The sequence below is a fragment of the Heloderma suspectum genome, chromosome 2 (assembly GCF_057233095.1).
Source record: "Heloderma suspectum isolate Gila_16-S chromosome 2, 16-S_ref, whole genome shotgun sequence".
Lineage (NCBI taxonomy): Eukaryota > Metazoa > Chordata > Lepidosauria > Squamata > Helodermatidae > Heloderma > Heloderma suspectum.
The window spans coordinates 159,451,489-159,470,292 of record NC_139459.1 but is presented as its reverse complement, the minus strand read 5'-3'; the positions used below and the strand labels follow the sequence as shown (position 1 = coordinate 159,470,292).

At 45.9% G+C, this 18,804-nt stretch overlaps 1 protein-coding gene across 1 annotated transcript in view; it reads left to right on the top strand.

Moving 5' to 3' along the window:
* The window catches only part of ATP1A1 (ATPase Na+/K+ transporting subunit alpha 1), a 31,881-nt gene extending 29,504 nt beyond the window's left edge, over positions 1 to 2,377 (top strand). Inside the window, exons 19-23 of the mRNA XM_084835405.1 lie at positions 555 to 700; positions 828 to 958; positions 1,218 to 1,319; positions 1,562 to 1,653; positions 2,089 to 2,377. Of these exons, the coding sequence (XP_084691531.1) occupies positions 555 to 700; positions 828 to 958; positions 1,218 to 1,319; positions 1,562 to 1,653; positions 2,089 to 2,117 (500 nt within the window). The 3' untranslated portion in view covers positions 2,118 to 2,377. The remainder of the gene's footprint in view (positions 1 to 554; positions 701 to 827; positions 959 to 1,217; positions 1,320 to 1,561; positions 1,654 to 2,088) is intronic.
* The last annotated feature ends 16,427 nt before the right edge of the window (positions 2,378 to 18,804 follow it).

Genomic DNA, 18,804 nt, shown 5'->3' with positions numbered 1-18,804 from the left:
TCAGGCGGGGTTGGTCTCTAGTAGCTGGGACCTGGAGTGGCCATCTTATGTGCTGCTGCTTGCGTCAATTACTTTGCAGTTGCTTAATAGAACTATAGTGCTTCCAGCTGCCTGGTAATCTCCACTTATACAGTTGAGGAGTGCTAATTGAGGAGCAGTTCATTTCTCTGCAAATGCATCTCCTAGAGCAGAGGAGGAGGAGGAAAGCAGGCTTGGCTGGAATTCAGAAGGTGTGTAGGCTCGTGCATCGTGGCTACAATGCTGGAGGGGCACAGCAAAGCCTCGGCAGAGAATGGGAGTAGCTGGTATTGTGCCCCTGATGTGCTTTTGTGCAATAAACCATCACAGAGAAAGCTTACTACAAAGCTTGCTTCAGCTTTAGTCAGTAGACAGCCGGTGAGTTGGGACAGACATGTCTTCAGCCTCTTACCTTTTTGAGATTGGCTAAAACACAAAAGAAGTCTCTTGAATGAGTGTGAATGTGTGTGTATTATTCATAAAATGTCTTCTAGCATCTGCTCAAGGTGAAGTAAAGTTTTTCCCACTTTGTTTAGGAATGATTCAAGCATTGGGAGGCTTCTTCACCTATTTCGTGATCCTTGCAGAAAATGGCTTCTTGCCATCATCCTTGTTAGGGATTAGAGTGACATGGGATGACCGATGGATTAATGATGTAGAAGACAGCTATGGACAACAGTGGGTGAGTTTCCTAATGGCCTAACATAACTGTTAAAAGGCATGTTAGCCCCATTCCTGATGGTTTTCTGTTCCATGGGCAAAAAGATGCAAGCGTGAAGTCTTCCTGCCTGCTTTTTTTTAACCCTCAGACTTACGAGCAAAGGAAAATTGTGGAATTCACTTGTCACACATCCTTCTTCGTCAGCATTGTAGTGGTGCAGTGGGCGGACTTGGTTATCTGTAAGACCAGAAGGAATTCTGTCTTCCAGCAAGGAATGAAGTGAGTAGCAAGTTGTCATTCCCTTCCTAAATGGCCTTTGATCCTCCCAGGATGGAACCAAACAGCTGGAAATGGTTGGGTGTTTCAGATGCTAGAGGCAATATGTATTAGGTTTCATGTGAAATGGGGCCATGTTGCCAACAGCATTTGGGGGAAATGCTTAAGGTCCCAGAAGGTTGTGGTAACTTCCACCCAGGATTCAGGGTTGAGAAGGAAGGTGGTTTCCTCCTGGGGTTGACTTTCGTTTCTACTTCCACAGGAACAAGATCCTAATATTTGGTCTCTTTGAAGAGACTGCCCTGGCTGCCTTCCTGTCTTACTGCCCTGGAATGGATGTTGCCTTGAGGATGTATCCTCTCAAGTAAGTATTAAATCCAATTGCCCTTTTGGCTATCCTGAAACCATTCTCTCAACTTTCCCTCTGCTGCTATGGCTGGTCTTTGCATAATCTCTACCACTCTTAATTCCTTGAGCTTCATTTCAAAGTAGGGATCTGGGCTTATCCTAAACTTGTTAGTGCTTGCTTTTGAGGACACTGGGCTCTTACTAAACAGCAATTATGCTATGCAACTACGTATTACAATTGGATTTCTTCCTTTGCAGGCCAACATGGTGGTTCTGTGCCTTCCCCTATTCTCTCCTCATCTTTGTGTATGATGAAGTAAGAAAACTCATCCTCAGACGCAGCCCAGGAGGTAAGAGCCTTCTGTTCAAAACGTTCTTGGATGTTGTGGTGGTCTAGCAGCCTCCCTACTGTCCAGGGCTCCATTCCATGAGGCACATGTGTAATCTAACATAACTGTGAATGTAGTGAGTAGGGCAGAGCTGTGGCTGCTGTTAGCTTCTAGCGCTTGGAGGGGTTGCTGTGGGCTCTGCTGCTAAGATGGCAAAGAGCCCTCAAGGTCTGTGGCCTGGATCTTAGTCGTAATAGTTGATAAATAGGAGGCATAAGATGGAGGAATAAATTGTGCATAGTCTGTGCTTGTGTAACTCATGAATGTTGATATGTTCTCCATCATTTGCAGCGCAGTTACTTGAACCCTTTGCTTCTGATATCAAGGGCTTGCATCTGAATTGAGAAATAGGAAAACCAACTTAATATATATCTTCTCTCCCCACTCCCCATGTAGGCTGGGTGGAAAAGGAAACCTACTACTAAAGAACTGCTGGACCAGATTTGGTTGCACTCTTGAGCCTCTCCACTGTGTGAGCTTCTGGATGCAGGAAGATCAAATCCTTGTAAGATGGAAACAGTGGAAAGAGCTAGAAGAACCATGGAGTGGAGAGGAAGGGGAGTGTCCAGCATAGTCACTGGTGGGGGTAGAAGATGGAGTAGTTTTTAATGTGCCTCTTTGGCTTTTTTTAAAGAAACGATAAGATTTTATATCTGGACTTTTACAAATAAAGGTGGAACATCAAGAGGATTTTGTGTGTGTCTTGTTCATAGTGGCGGGGAGGGGGTGACATGAGTAAAACTGACACTTTATTTATTTATTTATTTATTTATTTATTTATTTCATTTCTATACCGCCCAATAGCCGAAGCTCTCTGGGCGGTTCACAAAAACTAAAACCAAACAACACACAATAAAACAATTTAAAATATACAGAACATTAAAACCACAATATAACAATACAACCACAATAAAACCTAGCAGCAGTACAGGAGTTTAAAATACAGATTTAAAACAGCAAAGATAAAAATTTAGAAAGCTAAAATGCCTGGGAAAATAAAAAGGTCTTCACCTGGCGCCGAAAGGAGTACAATGTAGGCGCCAGGCGAACCTCACTAGGGAGCTCATTCCAGAGCCGGGGTGCCACAACAGAAAAAGCCCTCCTCCTAGTAGCCACCCGCCTCACTTCCTTTGGCAGGGGCTCACGGAGAAGGGCTTTTTAATATAATATAATAATCCTTTGGTGTGTGCCCACGGAGGAGCAGGTTGCAGGAATCTTATGTAGAGGGAGCTTTAGCTAGGTGAATGGCAACTCAAGTGGACCACAGTCAGCAAGCTACTGAGGTGTCTTCCATTGGAGGACTCCACAGGAAGGCTCTGTGGCACAGCATAGCCTGTTTCGGTGCCATTTTGTGTGTAAGACTACAGGAATTTTGGAAATAAGTAATATTGGCCATGTATCAAGTTCTAGGGCCCTCCAAATAACAGCATATTAGAGATCCAGAAATCCATGCTCCATTACCCCCTTGCAGTCAGCGTGGAAAGAACCACCCCAGCTGCCTCTGCGAGGTCAGGAACTTGACCTCAGAGAGGGGGCAAAAGGGGCATTCCAGTGGGTGGGGAGGAAACTAGAGAGGCTGGGATACATGCTATCTTGAGGCCCCTCCAGCCTCCTTTCCTCCCCCTTTGATGCACCTCAGCTAGACTGGCAGAAAAGCCTGTCTAGTGAAAATGCAGAGCAGGAGGAACAGGCAGGCAATGATAATCTTCTCGTGCTCTGCACTGGATGCTTATAAGCCTCTTGAGTTCGGAGGCTTACAAGCATTGAGAGTATGAGTCATAGGATTGCCTACTAGGGATGTGCTTTGGATTCTCTTTTCAACTAACAGTCAAAATTTAATGATGTGTAGCACAAACTTGCACCTGTTTGAAGCATGGCAGATGTAATCCTCTCCTAAGGGACAACTACACCTGCAAATTTCATCCAAATCAGAAAAGTTATAGCTCTTTCGTTGATTTCCAATGATAGTCAACAGGAGGCATGAAGATCTGGATTTCCAAATCGAGATCTGGAACACAAGAGTAAGTAGGCACCCCCCAACTGGTCTGAGCCAAACTGGGCTGTTTTTCAAATTGGTTTGGACCCCAGTTTGGCAATCTTGTGGTTGGTGCGTGCCCCTCCTATTTAGCCTTCCTTCTGGGCAGGAGGTGCTGCTTGAGCCAAGGGAGTTCCTGAAAATCCTAGTGAAACCCTGCCACCTTCTTTGATAAAATCCCACTTTCTTCACCGACAGGGCCTATGAAGACATGGACGGACAAAAAACGGAGGGCTAGGCATGGAGATGCATGGGAGAGCTCAAGTTGGCTCATTGGCCTGAGATTCACCTTCCTCACTTACATGCTGAAACAGAGCAGTGACTGTTGACTGCTTAACTTCAGAGAGGCAGGGTCTACCTGGACATCCTCCTCTTTGATAAATCCCTCACCCTAATCTGCAACAGTTGATTAAGAATTTCTCCCAGTGCTAAATTTGGGCAACGGAGATATTTCAGAGACATTGGAAAACACTTATTCAATACTGGAATTAATATAGACTGCATATGTTAACCATAGATACCCTAACAATTAAGTAAACCATGTGATAGGATATGAACATGTATGAATGTAAAAGAAAATAATAGAATTATTTGATTTTATTCTGTATAATGATACAAAGAACTGATTATAAATTATAACTGTATATGCATGAGAAATGTAGTTTAAAAGTGCTCCTCCACCTGCAGTGCTTTAGTATTTAAGACAATGCAGTAGACTCAAGTGGGGAGACAGTAAAGTTATTCAGGGTTCAAGTGGTTTGGGGCTTTATACAAGAACAGCCCTTCCACTATGCCTAAAAAATAATGCTCCTGGCAACTCATCTCCACAAGGAGGTGGGCTCCTCCATTCTGTACCAGCTGAAGCTTCCAAACCATATTCCACGGCAGCATACATGTAATACAAAGAGGATCAGCAACTAGCAATCCATAGCTCAAATTCAGGCCCTTGGCAGCTAACACCTGCTTCCCCGTTAACCTTCTCCTGATCACAGACGGACACGTCAGGCAGCAGTGAAGGTGAGGGGCACCCAGCAAGCAAGTGCTACCTATTTAAGGTTAAATAGGAACTTTTTTTGTCCTTTTGGACTCAGCAGTAATTGCCTTACAGTATACAGAACTCTCCCTTCTTGGAATCTGGCCTGTGTTGTGGCATCAGAGATTTTGAATTAGCCCTGTAGGGTTGAATTTCTAAGCTGCCTTGAGCTCTTCACAGATTTTGAGATGGCCCTCTAGAAAAACAGAATTTTTCTTTCACAGATATGGCCTCTCAAGTCAGTTCTGCACAACTGCTCTCCCTGTGGCCAGCCATTTTACTTTCTCTGTGGTGATCCGTCCTCACAGAAAATAGGACATCATGTACACAAGCCACCATTTTGCCAAGCTTTGAAAACCTTCAACATGGGAGCTGAAAAGTCTTAAAGTAGTCAATGCACCTGTTTGCTTAGGTGCACCTCAGTAACAGAGTGTCTTGAAAGGTTGAAGTGTTCCTGTACTGGTTTTTGAATACTGTCATTTCTGATATCAGATTGGTGTCCATTTATTTTTCTGCATAGAGACTGGCCTGTGTGTCCCATGTAGTGTGCGTTGCTGTCAAATGATGGCATATATCACAGTAGAAAATAGCAGGTATATGACTTCCTGATGTGGGGAAACACTTAGCCTGCCACAGACTGTAAGGTGGCCATTCTTGAACAAATGAACTTCAAAGACATTTTTACACAAAACAGCTGAGCTACAATTCATCAAGAGGGTGACTATCTCCTGTGGCTTAAATAGGGACAAAGGTTTTTAAAATTATTATCACACTACTTGTGTAATCAGCTCACCAATGCAAGGGTGTCTGTGTCATCATTCAACAACTGTTTTGTGAATGGCCACTGTAAATAAGGTAATTATCACTGTACTTTTGACATTTCAGTTCTCTCTGGACCTCACTGTTTACAAATCCTGCTCCCCTCCAAACCAGGCCATGATAACGCTTTATGCATCTGATGAAGTGGGCTGTAGTCCATGAAAGTTTATGCCATAATAAATTCACTAGTCTTTAAGGTGCCAAAAGACCCTTTGATGTTTTTGCTGCAACAGACTAACACAGCTACCTCTCAGGATATTATTTTAGGTAGTCTCACTTATCATTTGTTGTCCAAAAATATTTATCATACCTTTTCATCCTTATTCTTGGTGAGGTACAACTTCACAAGTTTAGGAATACACTTTTTGAAACATTTAGGGCAAAATCCTATGCATGTTTAGAAAGAAGAAAGTCCAGCTGGCTGGGGAATTCTGGGAGTTGTAGGACTTTCTTCTGTCTAAACATGCATAGGATTGCACCCTTGGTAATAATTCTACATGACTTAATATAAGGCCACAATTCTCTGTACACTGACTTCGAACACAATTGGGATGTACTTTGGAGTGACCATGCATAGGATGGGGCTGCAAGATTTAGCCAGTTTGCTACTACTGGCATTTAATTTGGTTTGCCCATTGTACATAGACTGATGCTACATCAATTACTTTCTAGTCCCCTGGAACGGATGCTGAGGTAAGTGATGATGCTTTTTAAACCATCTAAATCAAAATTCTGCACCAAGAAACGCTGGATTCTGGCCTGGGGCATCTCTACACCAGCCCAAAATCCTGCATTTAAAACAGAGCTTAAAATGCTTCCATTTTAAATGCGGGATCGCAACAACTCCCTTTTTCACGTGCTTCCTTTTCTCCCTCCCCTTCCCCCTCCTTGTATCTGAGTCTTCCATTATTTTTCATTGATCTCGCTCCTTTTGCCGCTTTTACTCTCTTCACAGAGGAAACTGAAGCAGAACACAACAGGGTAATTTGATAGTGCATGATCTGCGATTTATTTAAAAATGGAACAAAGGGCATTTAGTGCAGGAGATGCCTTGAATGATCACGGCATCATGTAAGGGCCCTCAAACTTCTGTTAATAACGAAATAAAAGCTCAGTGTGAAGGAGCCCCTGTATAATTATGCAAATTAAATAGATTTGCACATAGCTGCTTATTTTGGATAACAAATTCTATTTCTGCTCTTTTCGGAAGGGATCAAGGAATTAATTATGAAGGACTCTAAAGGCCACTGGACGTCCTAATGAGCCCCTCTTTCAGCTTTCAAAAAACATTTGTCCTACTTTCAAGCCTATCTTTGCAGCTGTTTAAGAACTAGAAACATAAAAAACAAAAACAAAAAACAAACCTAAAAATGGTACAGGAATTTTCAGGATGTGCTTAATAGGGAAGTCTACATATTGCAGGGGAACTTGAACATTTAAATGTATGTGTGCCACTCACCACTGACAGCATGTATTTTGTTATTTGAAATCACATTCTGTTTTGCATGTCTCAAAAAGTACAGTATGTATTGGCATTCAATATATCTGATACAGCCTTCTCTGTTGCTCTGCATTCCTAGTGATAAGAAAGGAAAGCATATTTGGCAGATGAATCCAGCCCTTCAGTGACCCTCCCTCAGCCACGATCTCATAAACCTTTGGAATCCTTAAATGCTTTTCCCTGGTGGTAACTATGCCTTGTATAATTGGAAACCAGGCCAGCTGATCTCTGCTGGGTCACTGTTGCCCACATGCTCACAGGCAGGCCTTTGTTCCCACTGGGTAGACAAAGAGCTCTGTTCTTTCCTTACCTCAGTCAAGCTGTTCATTGACATGCTGTAAGAGTACATTTTAGAAGAATAAATCCATTATGGATCAGATGACCTGGCCTCCTGTTCCACACCTCCTTCCTCCATGAAGCAGACACACCATTCTGGCTGTGCCCTGAGCTGGTAAGTGACAGATGCCATGACTGACCTCCTCAGAGGAACACAAAGCCAAGACCTATCTTTTCTTGTTATCACTGAGCAGGCTACTGCCTGCTCAGAATTGCAAGCAACCAGAGGCAGGTGACAAACGTTGAGGTGATACTAGATTCCCTTTCAGGGTATTGTGTGTCACACTCTACACATATAAAATGTTAATCCAAGCAAAGGAAACTTTTACCTCCATATTGAGTTTCTTCCCAATCTCAGCAGACAAATAGTCTGCTTCTGCTTGTTACATAATAGAGCAGGGCAAATAATTTAGTGACCTCTTCAGACTGTGGGGCCTATAAATCCATGAGGAGTTTACGGTTGTCTTCATTAAAGACAAGAGAGTGATCCTGGAATTGGCTAGCAGAGGGCTTCTCAACTGGCTCTTCAGGAAGGCTAGGATAACACTGCCAGCTCAGTGTTTCAAGATCAGAAAGAATTTTGGAACTGAGACACCATCTATTGGAGTGGAAAGTAAGTAAATAACGGTTTTGCAATATGTTCAACAGGACTATGATTATAGGAAATAATGTGTAACCATATAAGAGAGACATGCTATGGGGTCTCTTACCTTTTTGGGCTGGTGGGCACAACTGAATTTTTGAGACAGTGTCATGGATGCTATTACAAAATTGCTGCCATGGGGTGCCCATTCACAAAATGGATGTCATTGTGGGTGCAGCCAGTCAAAAAACACCCATTTTACACAAAGACAAATGGGTGAGGCTAAAAGACAAGTAACATGCCCAAGAACCTGAGTACATGGCAGAGGTGGGATCTGAGCCCCAAAGCATAAAACTACTCCTTTTAATTTAATTATCTCTCTCATTCAAGATCATTCCCGGCAGGCAGGCAGGCACACACTTTCTCACTCCACATGCTCCATAGGCTTCCCTAACTCCACCCGTTGCTCTCTACAGCTCCCCCAGCCCTGCCCTCACCACTTTCTCCTACCACTTCATCTGGCCTTCCCCTGGTTGCTCTACTGTCATCCACAAGCCTCCATTTTTATCCTTCCTTTTTTCCAGGCAGTCAGAGGCATTTCAAAAGGAAGCTTTGGTCTCAGCCTCTATGTTGGGCCCAGCGACATTCTGGTAAATGAAGATGGCAGGCAGCTGGAGGTCAGTCCTTCATGTTGAAAAAATTAAATAAAATTTAAAATTCCCCACAGGTAGCAGGACATTCTGCAGGCTTAGGATTAAAAGCCTTCACTAGATGCTGGGACAATCTTTCAGTTCCCTGACTCCTGCCTTGTATTTCCCTGCTACCCAGCTCTTCTCTGGATCTTCTTGTGTTTGACTGCGTACTGACCTTGCTTTGGACTCGACCCTGTCTGGTTCCCTGGAACTTTGTCCCAGCACCACTATAAGCAGGACATATTGATTAGAATAGGAGGCTAGGATTCCACTTGGCCAGGTGCTCATTGTATCACCAGCAGGTTAAAAGCTGGAGGAATGGAAACCCAGCTCAGTTACTCTGATACACAGTCAGCAGGTACCGTAAGTATATAGAACATGGAAGAGGTAACAAAAAGGGAGCAGTAACAGCTGATGAAATGGCACACAGCAAAAAGGGGCATATTGGCACAAGCAGCCAACAGCAGTGCTGTGCACACCAGGGATCTCTGTGGGCATTGTGTCCCAAATGCCAAGTCAGCCCTCACAAGCACTCAGGAGGGAAAAGGGGAGCACAGGTGTTCTTGGCTTGGCAGGGCATCCAACCCACCGGCTTCATGACCAAACACTCCCTGCTGCTCCAGTTTTCTTTGTGGGCAGGGTACATTTCTATCACATGAAAGAGATCACAAATCCTATTTTGGAGCTGTAGGGGATGCAATGAATGTGAATGCCAAAACACTAGAAGGGGAAGAGAGCACCTACATGGCACCTGTGCATGCTAAACTTTCAAAAGACGCTGCTGCATCTTATGGGGGAGACACAGTTAAAGCAATGCTGCAAGGATCTTTGGCTGTTAAGCCACTGGAGAACAAGATCTTGGATGTGTCCACCAAACTGACAGGCATTGCTGGAACGTTTTGTGATTTCATAGAATCATAGAATCATAGAATATTAGGGTTGGAAGGGGCCTACAAGGCCATCGAGTCCAACCCCCTGCTCAATGCAGGAATCCAAGTCAGAGCATCCCTGACAAATGGCTGTCAGCCTCGTCTTGAAGGCCTCCAGTGTGGGAGAGCCCACCACCTCCCCAGGTAACTGGTTCCATTGTCGTATTGCTCTTACAGTCAGGAAGTTTTTCCTGATGTTCAGCTGGAATCTGGCTTCCTGTAACTTGAGCCCATTATTCCGTGTCCTGCACTCTGGCATGATCAAGAAGAGATCCTGGCCTTCTTCTCTGTGACAACTTTTCAAGTACTTGAAGAGTGATATCATATCTCCCCTCAGTCTTCTCTTCTCAAGGCTAAACATGCCCAGTTCTTTCAGTCTCTCTTCATAGGGCTTTGTTTCCAGTCCCCTGATCATCTTTGTTGCCCTCCTCTGAACCCTCTCCAATTTGTCTGCATCCTTCTTAAAGTGTGGTGCCCCAAACTGGACATAGTACTCCAGATGAGGCCTTACCAGTGCTGAGTAGAAGGGAACTAGTACTTCCTGGGATTTGGAAGCTATGCTTCTATTAATGCAGCCCAAAACAGCATTTGCCTTTTTGGCAGCCACATCACACTGTTGGCTCATATTCAGCTTGTGATCGACAACAATTCCAAGATCCTTCTCGCTTGTAGTGTGGTTGAGCCACGTATCCCCCATCTTGTAACTGTGCATTTGGTTCCTTTTTCCTAGGTGCAGAACTTGGCATTTATCCCTATTAAATGTCATTCTGTTGTTTTCTGCCCAGCGCTCCAGTCTATCCAGATCACTTTGAATTTTGTTTCTGCCTTCCAAAGTATTAGCTATCCCGCCCAATTTTGTGTCATCTGCAAATTTGATCAGCATTCCCTGCACCTCCTCCTCCAAGTCATTAATAAAAATGTGGAAGAGCACTGGGCCCAGGACTGAGCCCTGCGGTACCCCACTCGTTACCTCTCCCCAGTTTGAGAAGGTCCCATTGATAAGCACTCTTTGAGTCCAGTTCTGTAGCCAACTGTGGATCCACCGGATCGTTGTTTCATCTAGCCCACTTTGAGCTAGTTTGCTCATCAGGATATCATGGGGCACTTTGTCGAAAGCTTTGCTGAAGTCGAGGTATATGATGTCTACAGCATTCCCACGGTCTACAAGGGAGGTTACTTGATCAAAAAATGAGATCAGATTTGTCTGGCAGGACTTGTTTTTGACAAAACCATGTTGGCTATGAGTAATCACTGCATTGTTGTCATGGTGCTTACAGATGGATTGCTTTATCATCTGCTCCAGAATTTTCCCAGGGATTGATGTCAGACTGACTGGTCTGTAGTTCCCAGGTTCCTCCTTTTTACCCTTTTTGAAGATAGGGACAACGTTAGCCCTCCTCCAGTCATCTGGCACTTCCCCTGTCCTCCATGATTTCTCAAAGAGAATAGACAGCGGTTCTGAGAGTTCTTCTGCCAGTTCCTTGATTACTCTAGGATGCAGTTCATCTGGCCCTGGAGATTTGAACTCATTCAAAGTAATTAGGTGTTCCTTGATCATATGCCTGTCGATCTCAAGCTGCAATCCTGCCCCTTCAGCCTGTACTTCGCCTTTGCCAGCGGGGTCATAGACCCTCTTTTGGGAGAAGACTGAGCCAAAGTAGGAATTGAGCACCTCTGCCTTTTCTTTGTCATCTGTTATCGTTTTGCCATCCTTATTTAATAGCTGAAACACCATTTCTTTCCTCTGAATTTCACTAACTGTTGGCATTAAATATCAGCAAAGGCTCCAAATCCTTACTAAAACCCCTATGGAAATGCAATTGCAACTGGAGGACTGGCAAAACGTTAGAATCTTAAGGCTCCTGGTCTGAGAAGGGCCAGGACATGACTGAATTTCTGACCCCTGCCCAACCTCCAAATTAAGGCCCTTGATTTTGAAAGAGCACATAGAGCCTTGTCTCTTATGCCACGCCACGCAGCCCAGCCCTGGGACATCAGCATGGCATTTGGCCCCATGCTAAAGGAGGCCAGGCCCTTCTGTGTTACAAGCTTCTTGCAGTCAATTACATATGAGGGAGAAGCAATAATGATTCTGCAAGACGTATACATTGCACACTGGCAAGAGGCTTTCATCCTTACATGGAAAAGACACATGAGGCTAAAATCCCGTTTAATTAATAAATTAATTACATTTCTATACCACCCAACAGCCAAAGCTAAAATGCTTGGGAAAATAAGAAGGGGGGTATCTACATGGGGCTTTTACTCTGGTTCTATTGTGCTCCCAAAACAATCGTGGCAGATGGCACATGCCCCTCTCTGTACCTAGTGTGGCTTTTCTTGCCCTAAATCTGCTCCCCCCCCCCCCGATCTTGTGAAGGATTTTCCCATCACAGTGAATTCACTGCAGTTTGGGAGTCTGTGTGACCTCAGCTGGCTCCAGAACAGGCTAGTGGAAGTAGCACTGGTTGGTGGAAGGGAAAGTTGCATGGGGCAGGGACAGGGGAGAGCAGAGGGCTAAACATGTCTACCCAGAAGTAACTCATTGCCTTCAATTGCACTTTGCCAAGTACAAGAGCAGAGGGGTTGGGAGAATTCCTTTGCCTGCTGTTTGAGTACAGGAGTGGGGAGGGGGCAGGGAGCCAGCCCTGTCGCTCTGTTGCAAATGTGTGCTCAATCACTGTCTGTTTTAAATATGCATTGAGTATGGGAGTGGGGAGGGGAGCCAACCTTGCTTTGAAACTGTGCTGTTGCGAACGTGCGCTGGATAAACATGTGTACTCAGAAGTAACTCTCCAATTACACTTCACTGAGGGGGTGGGAAGTTCAGGGAGCAAGCCTCTACTCATTTGCTGCCCCAAACTTACACAGTTGATGACAGTCACAGGACTCCACCCACCAAACTCTGAACTAATGTGGTTTCAGGTGCCGTTTGCGCCATGCAAGCGGATTTTTAAAAATGCATATACCGCATTACTGGCCACCATTTGCCTTGGGAATAGCTAACCTGATTTCATGAAAATCCGTATTTAAACAATCGTTTCAAAAACCATCTCCATGTAGATTTGGCCACGGTCTTCACCTGGCACTGAAAAGAGCACAATGTAGGTGTGCCTCTCTGGGAAGTTCATTTCACAACTAGGGTGCCACAACAGAAAAAACTCTCTTCTTAGTAGCCATCCACTTCAGTTCCTTTGGAGAAGGGCTGCTAAAGATGATCTTAGGGTCCGGGCAGGTATATATGGGAGGACATAATCCTTCAGGTAACCTGGCCTCAGCTGCTTACGGCTTTGAATGTTAATATCAGCACTTTGTGTTGGGCCCAGAAATATAGTGGAAGCCAGTGCAAATCACAGAGCCCTGTCGTAATATGATCCTATCCAGGCCTGGCCCAAGGCATGTTGCTGCCTCAAGCAGGGTGGCAGTGCTGCCTCCCCGCTTCTTTTGGCTGCTGCTGCGGCTGCGGATGCAGCCGCCAGCCGCCACCCTCCGTCCCTGCTTGGCAAGCCAACCATGTGGCTGGCCAGCCAACCCAGGTCTCTGCTGCCCGCCCACCTGCCTGGCCACCACTCCCACCTTGTGCCCCAGCCACAGGGCTCCTGGGAGAGGCCGGACTAACATTCTCCACCAAGATGTATTATCACGCTTTCTCAGGATATGCACCTCAATACACATCTGAAGCCTAAATTCCCATGTTCAGGGAATAAGCCCTTTTGGAACATGACTGAATGAGGGGTGTTATTCTGTTAGAACAGGAGGACCTCTTCCTTCTGCAACCTTGGGGGTGTCTCGATGAGCGATTTACTCTGAGCTGGCTGCATTTGGAGGTTGTTAGGAATACATGATGTTGTGGCATCCAGCAGCCACCCCGGAGCTTATCAGGGAAAAAACGGATTGCCTGAGACTGCTTAAAGCCCTATTCTTTTCCTTAAGTTTTCTGTTGTATAGTTGTCGTGTGCCCCAACCCCCACATTTACCTCGGGTATGCTAGCCCTGCCCGGCGGTGTGCTTCTCACTGTGACCCTGGTCAAGGGGTGTTTCCTGTCCCTGTGTTTCCCAGCACAAGCCAATTAGTGTCTGCTCAGAAGTAACTCCCATTGTGGTCAATGCAGCTTGTCCCCCTGAATGCACACATCAGAATTTACAGAGATTCCCCACCCCCCTTGAAATAGCATATTTTAAAGCACTAATTCCCTAAAGGCTGTAAAGCTTTCTCAAAGCTGTGATTCTTCATTGTTTGGTTTATTATCTTTCAGAAGTAACTACTTCCACCTTCAATCATCCAATCCTGCAGAGCATTGGGTTAGAAAGGGGACTGGTTTCCCATCCCTTTGTTTCCCCTCCTTTCCCAGCACAAACATATATGTGTCTACTCGGAAGTAACTCTCATTATGCTCCGGGCAGCTTCTAACTTCTTAAAAAAATTAAAGTCTTAAATCGAAATAGCACTTTTGTCAGCAGGACCTACACCTCCCCTCATCTCGCTATCTCAGTATGTCATTATCTCACATTTGTTCAGCAATACCTATATCCCTATCTCACTACCTCACTATGCCACTGTTTGGGGGCATAGCTATTGCTGAACAAATGTAGGTGTGATTTTTGAACTACTTCCTTTCTGGATGGGTGATTTCTTTCATGTCTCTGTGCCTCTATCACTCATTAGCTCTATCACGCATGTGCTCTATCGCGCAGTTGCTAGGTCAATATCACACATTTGTCTAGCAACAGCTATGCCCCCTATCTTTCACTAAGTCGCTATTGTGCGATAGTATGATAGTGACAAAGCGAGATAGTGGTTTTAGAGGGGGAGAAATAAAAAAAAACAATTGGTGGAATCAGGCATAGCTTGGGGAAGGGGTCTCCTCAGAAGTAACTCCCATTGTGGTCAATGGGGCTAAGCTTCCATCCATCACCTTGCAGGAGTGTCTGGGGAAGGAAAAAGGAGAGCCTGGATTGGGGAGGGGGAGGCTTTCTTATTGGTTGAGCAGCCCCTGCCAGTCTGATGATATTTACTCCAATCCCCCCATCCCACCCAGAAGTATGTTCTGTGAAGTGACTTATACTGGAGTGGTGCACTCACTCATAGAGCCCTGCATGGATCAAAGTGCACCAAAGCCAATTCCTTGAAAAAATTCTGGGTAAGCCTCCCTTCGCTCCTCCTTCCATTGTCATGGAGACAGGCTCCCTGACTCTATTTTGCAGAGCACATACTGCATCAATCCAGCAAAGCTAGCCCAGAAACTTACACATTTTAACAAATACATAGGAGTGCAATATAGGTAATGTTAGGAACTTGTTCTAGGTAGTGGAGCACCCTTGTAAGATACCGAGGAGGCAGCAACACAGATGAAGGCCCCCCCCCTTGGGGGGGTATTAATGTAAAATAAAAGACGAAAGGCAAACTGCAAGGCAAAATACTGAAAGGTATCTCAGAAAGGAGGGGAGGGCGAAATTGAGAGAGAGAGAGAGAGAGAGAGAGAGAGAGAGATGTATGAGGCAACAGTGAGCCAAAAGCTGCTGTACAGTGATACCTCAGCATTTGGAGAATAAGGAGGGGAACATTTGAAGATGGAAAGCTGAGGAGAGAGGCAGAGAAATAAAGATTGTGAATGAGAAGGTGGGATATTATTAGGGCTGTGCAGCACCTCAGTCTATAGTCCGAATAACGAGTTGAAGTGGGCTGCCTTGGAGGTGTCTCCATGTGATAAGAGGTGGAACAGAATAGCAATGAGGCACCCTGAAGTGAAGCAGTTTGTATATGAAGTGCCTTGTCTGACTTGGTGATTCGTTCTGAGCAACCCAGACAGCCTGGTGCCAAAAGTATCAACTTGAGAAAGTTCAGCGGGGGAGGGAGGGAGCTTTGGCGAATGGAAACTCTAGTTGCCAAATCAGGGCTGAACGTAGCCCAGCAATCTCCAATCAGAGACAGTGGTGGAGGAGGGGGGAAGATTGAAGAACTGGAGAAAAACAGCTGCATTTCAGAGTCAGAGATCATTCTGGTGGTGTCACTTAGGGATGTGAGAACCCACCCCTGTCTGGGTTCTCCGGATGCCCATCCCCTGCCCCTGCTCTGCTCGCCAGTCCCTTCGCCTCCACCGCCATCACCATGTTTTAAAAAACATGGCGACTGGAAGTCTATATGCACATAGACTTATATGCAAAAAGCGCTGTGAATCACCCAACCAGGAGGAGGAGGATGTGCGGCACATGTCCCTGCTGCTCGCTAGCTGTCTCCTCCTCGTGAGCAGGGGTGGGGTGTGCAACGGACCGCCTGCTCCTCCTACCTGGTCGGCTGTCAAGGGCACACACCCCCACAGCTCGCTGGCTGTCTCCTCGTCAGCAGGAGATAGCGAGCAGTCCTTGGGGGTGTTTCCACCAGCAATTTACCCCCTCAATTGACAAGGCACAGCCTGATCTTGAGGCTCCAATTCTCCTTTGTTTGGTTTATTGCCTTAGGTAGAAATTTCAACCCTTCATTATAGAGATCCTGCGGGTTAAAATAGGGGCTGGTTTCCGTCTTTGTGTTTGCTGCTCTCTTTCCCACAACAAATCCATTAGTGCCTCCTCAGAAGTAACTCCCATTGTGGTCAATTAGGCTTGCCCTCTTAATGCCCACAGAATTTACAGAGATCCCCCTCAATTGATATGGCACAGCTTAAAGTCCAAATTCCCTAAGTCTGGTAAAGTGCAATCTCAAGGCTCCAATTCTCCTTTGTTTGGTTTATTGCATCAGGAAGAAACTACTTCCACCCTTCATTATAGAGATCCTGTGGGTTAAAATGGGGGCTGGTTTTCATCTTTGTGTTTACTGCTTTCTTTTCTGGCACAAGCATACGTGTGTCTACTCAGAAGTAACTCCCACTGTGCTCAGTGAGGCTTGCTCCTGAAATGCAGGTGCACCTGGACTTTCAGAGGAAAGGGGGAAGCTTCTCTTATTAGCTTCTCTGCTCTTTTCTTAGCTACTCTGCTCTTGCAGAGCAGCCCCTGCCAGTCAGAGGATGTTCACTCCAACCCCCACCTGGAAGTATGTTCTGTGAAGCAATTTTTACTGGTGAGGAGCGCTTGCTCGAGAAGCCTTGCATGGACCAAAGCGCAAAGCTGATTCCTTTTTTAAAAAATCCAGTACTCTTCCATTAGCTTCTCCTTCCATTGTTATGGAAACATAGCCATAGACAGCAGAGCAGGCAGTAGGAGGAGGCAGTGCACGGCACTGAGAGGTATAGCTCTGCTTTGGACGTTTTTGTGGAAAATCTCAAAATTCAGCTGCACCTAGCACAAAGAGTACTGGGCCAAACTGCCTGAAATTTGGCAAGTGGGATCCCCTCCATGTCAGCAGAGAGGACCCCAAAGTTCATATATTTATTGTGAAAACTGAAAAAGTTATGGCCATTTGTGTTTTCCCATGCAAGTCAGTGGGAAAACACCCAAATCGAGTGGTCCGGATATCTGAATCTCACTTTGCATCTGGAACCGAGTCAAAGCAGAGGGGGTCCAAGTCAAAGTGGGGCTGATTTGGAGGGTCTGAAGCGGCATCTGAAGCGAAGTGGGGGGGGCCGTGCACAGCCCTAGATATTATAGTCTGCTGAGCAGCACATCAAAGGAAGGAGTACCCTCAGCATCAGAGTAAGTCTAAGTGAAGCCAGCATTCCAGGCCAATGCAAGGCTTTACTGAGCAGGATTGTGGAATGTGATGATGATGAAACAGGCACCTAAACCAGGGCTTCCAGGAGTAGGTCAGGCAGAGATGCTGCCTCCCGGACCACTCTCAAGGAGCAAGTAAAAGTCCAGAAGATGGGGTGCAGGGTTTTTCAGGAAGGAGGAGAGGGTTGTGGGCAGTGTACAGGCCAGCAGGACCTCCCTCTAGCACACAAAGGAAGGAGAATGTGTGCACGTGCGTGCGCGCACACACACACACAAAGAACACTGGGTTCAGGGGTCCAAGGTCAGTTACAGTCCAGAAAACAAAAACTAGGATGGCATCAGCAAAGGGATTTTCAGGGAACAAAAGGGGAGGGTGATGTACACCCTGAGCAGGGAGCACTTGGCTTTGGGTGGGTTTGTTCTGATGCTAGTTAGAAGGTCACACAAGAATCCAGAGCTCTCAATGGCCAATTAATGTAGTATAGTGTTGTCCTGATAGCATCAGATATAGGAAAGTTTTGTGTGCATTTTGGGCTCCTTACAATAGAGCAAAGAGGGTCAGGAAGGATCCTTGTTGGTAACTAGTCCAGGCAACACACACTATCCTAGCTTGCCAGCTAGTTATTATAGACAAGATGGAGACTGAGACACAAGTTGAAGAGTATGGGGATGAAATGGAGGTGAGGTGCTCTCTGGTAACACATACATGGTTCTCTTCCCATTCTATACACATAACAATCTACCTGTGAGGTAGATTAGGCTGAGAGATAGTGACTGAACAAAGGTCACCCACTTAGCTTACACTGCCTGGGAATGATGAGAGTTGTAGTCCAACACATCTAGAAGGCACCAGGCTGGGGAAGACTATTAGATTAGATACAATAAATACTTGGGATACGGAGCCTGCTGCCAAGCCTTCTGCTGCACCTTGGAGGTAGGGTTGGCGGAGAATTTCTCCCCGAAACTTCAGGGGGCCAAGCGCCAATGTGTTCGGCCCCCCGAAGAAGTTTCGGGGAGAAATTCTCTGCACCCCCCGCCCCCCACACACCCCCCGGGATGGGACTTACCTTTCCCGAATGTCCCTCCCGGCGGCGGGTCCCAGCAGCGGTTCGTCGGGTCTTCGTCAGGGGCGGGGGCGGCAGCCAATCTTTCGACCGGCCGCCGCCGCCGCCATTCCAATAAAAGTAAAAAAAAAAAATACGCCCCCGTGATAGGCTACGTGACGATTAACGTAGCCTATCACGGCTAGATCTGCAAAGTCAGCCGTGATAGGCTACGTAAATCATCACGTAGCCTATCACGGGTGACTTTAAAAAAAAAAAAAAGCGCGTACGGCTAATGGTGGCCCCCATAGGGAGCCGCCATTCACATTCCTTATTTGGTCGCTGTAGTCTACGTAAAGATTACGTAGACTACGGCGAGAATAAGGGCAACGCTATTTGCGTTGTCCTTACTTTCGCCGTAGTCTACGTAAAGATTTACGTAGACTACAGCGACGAAATAAGGAACGCAAATGGCGGCTCCCTATGGGGGCCGCCAT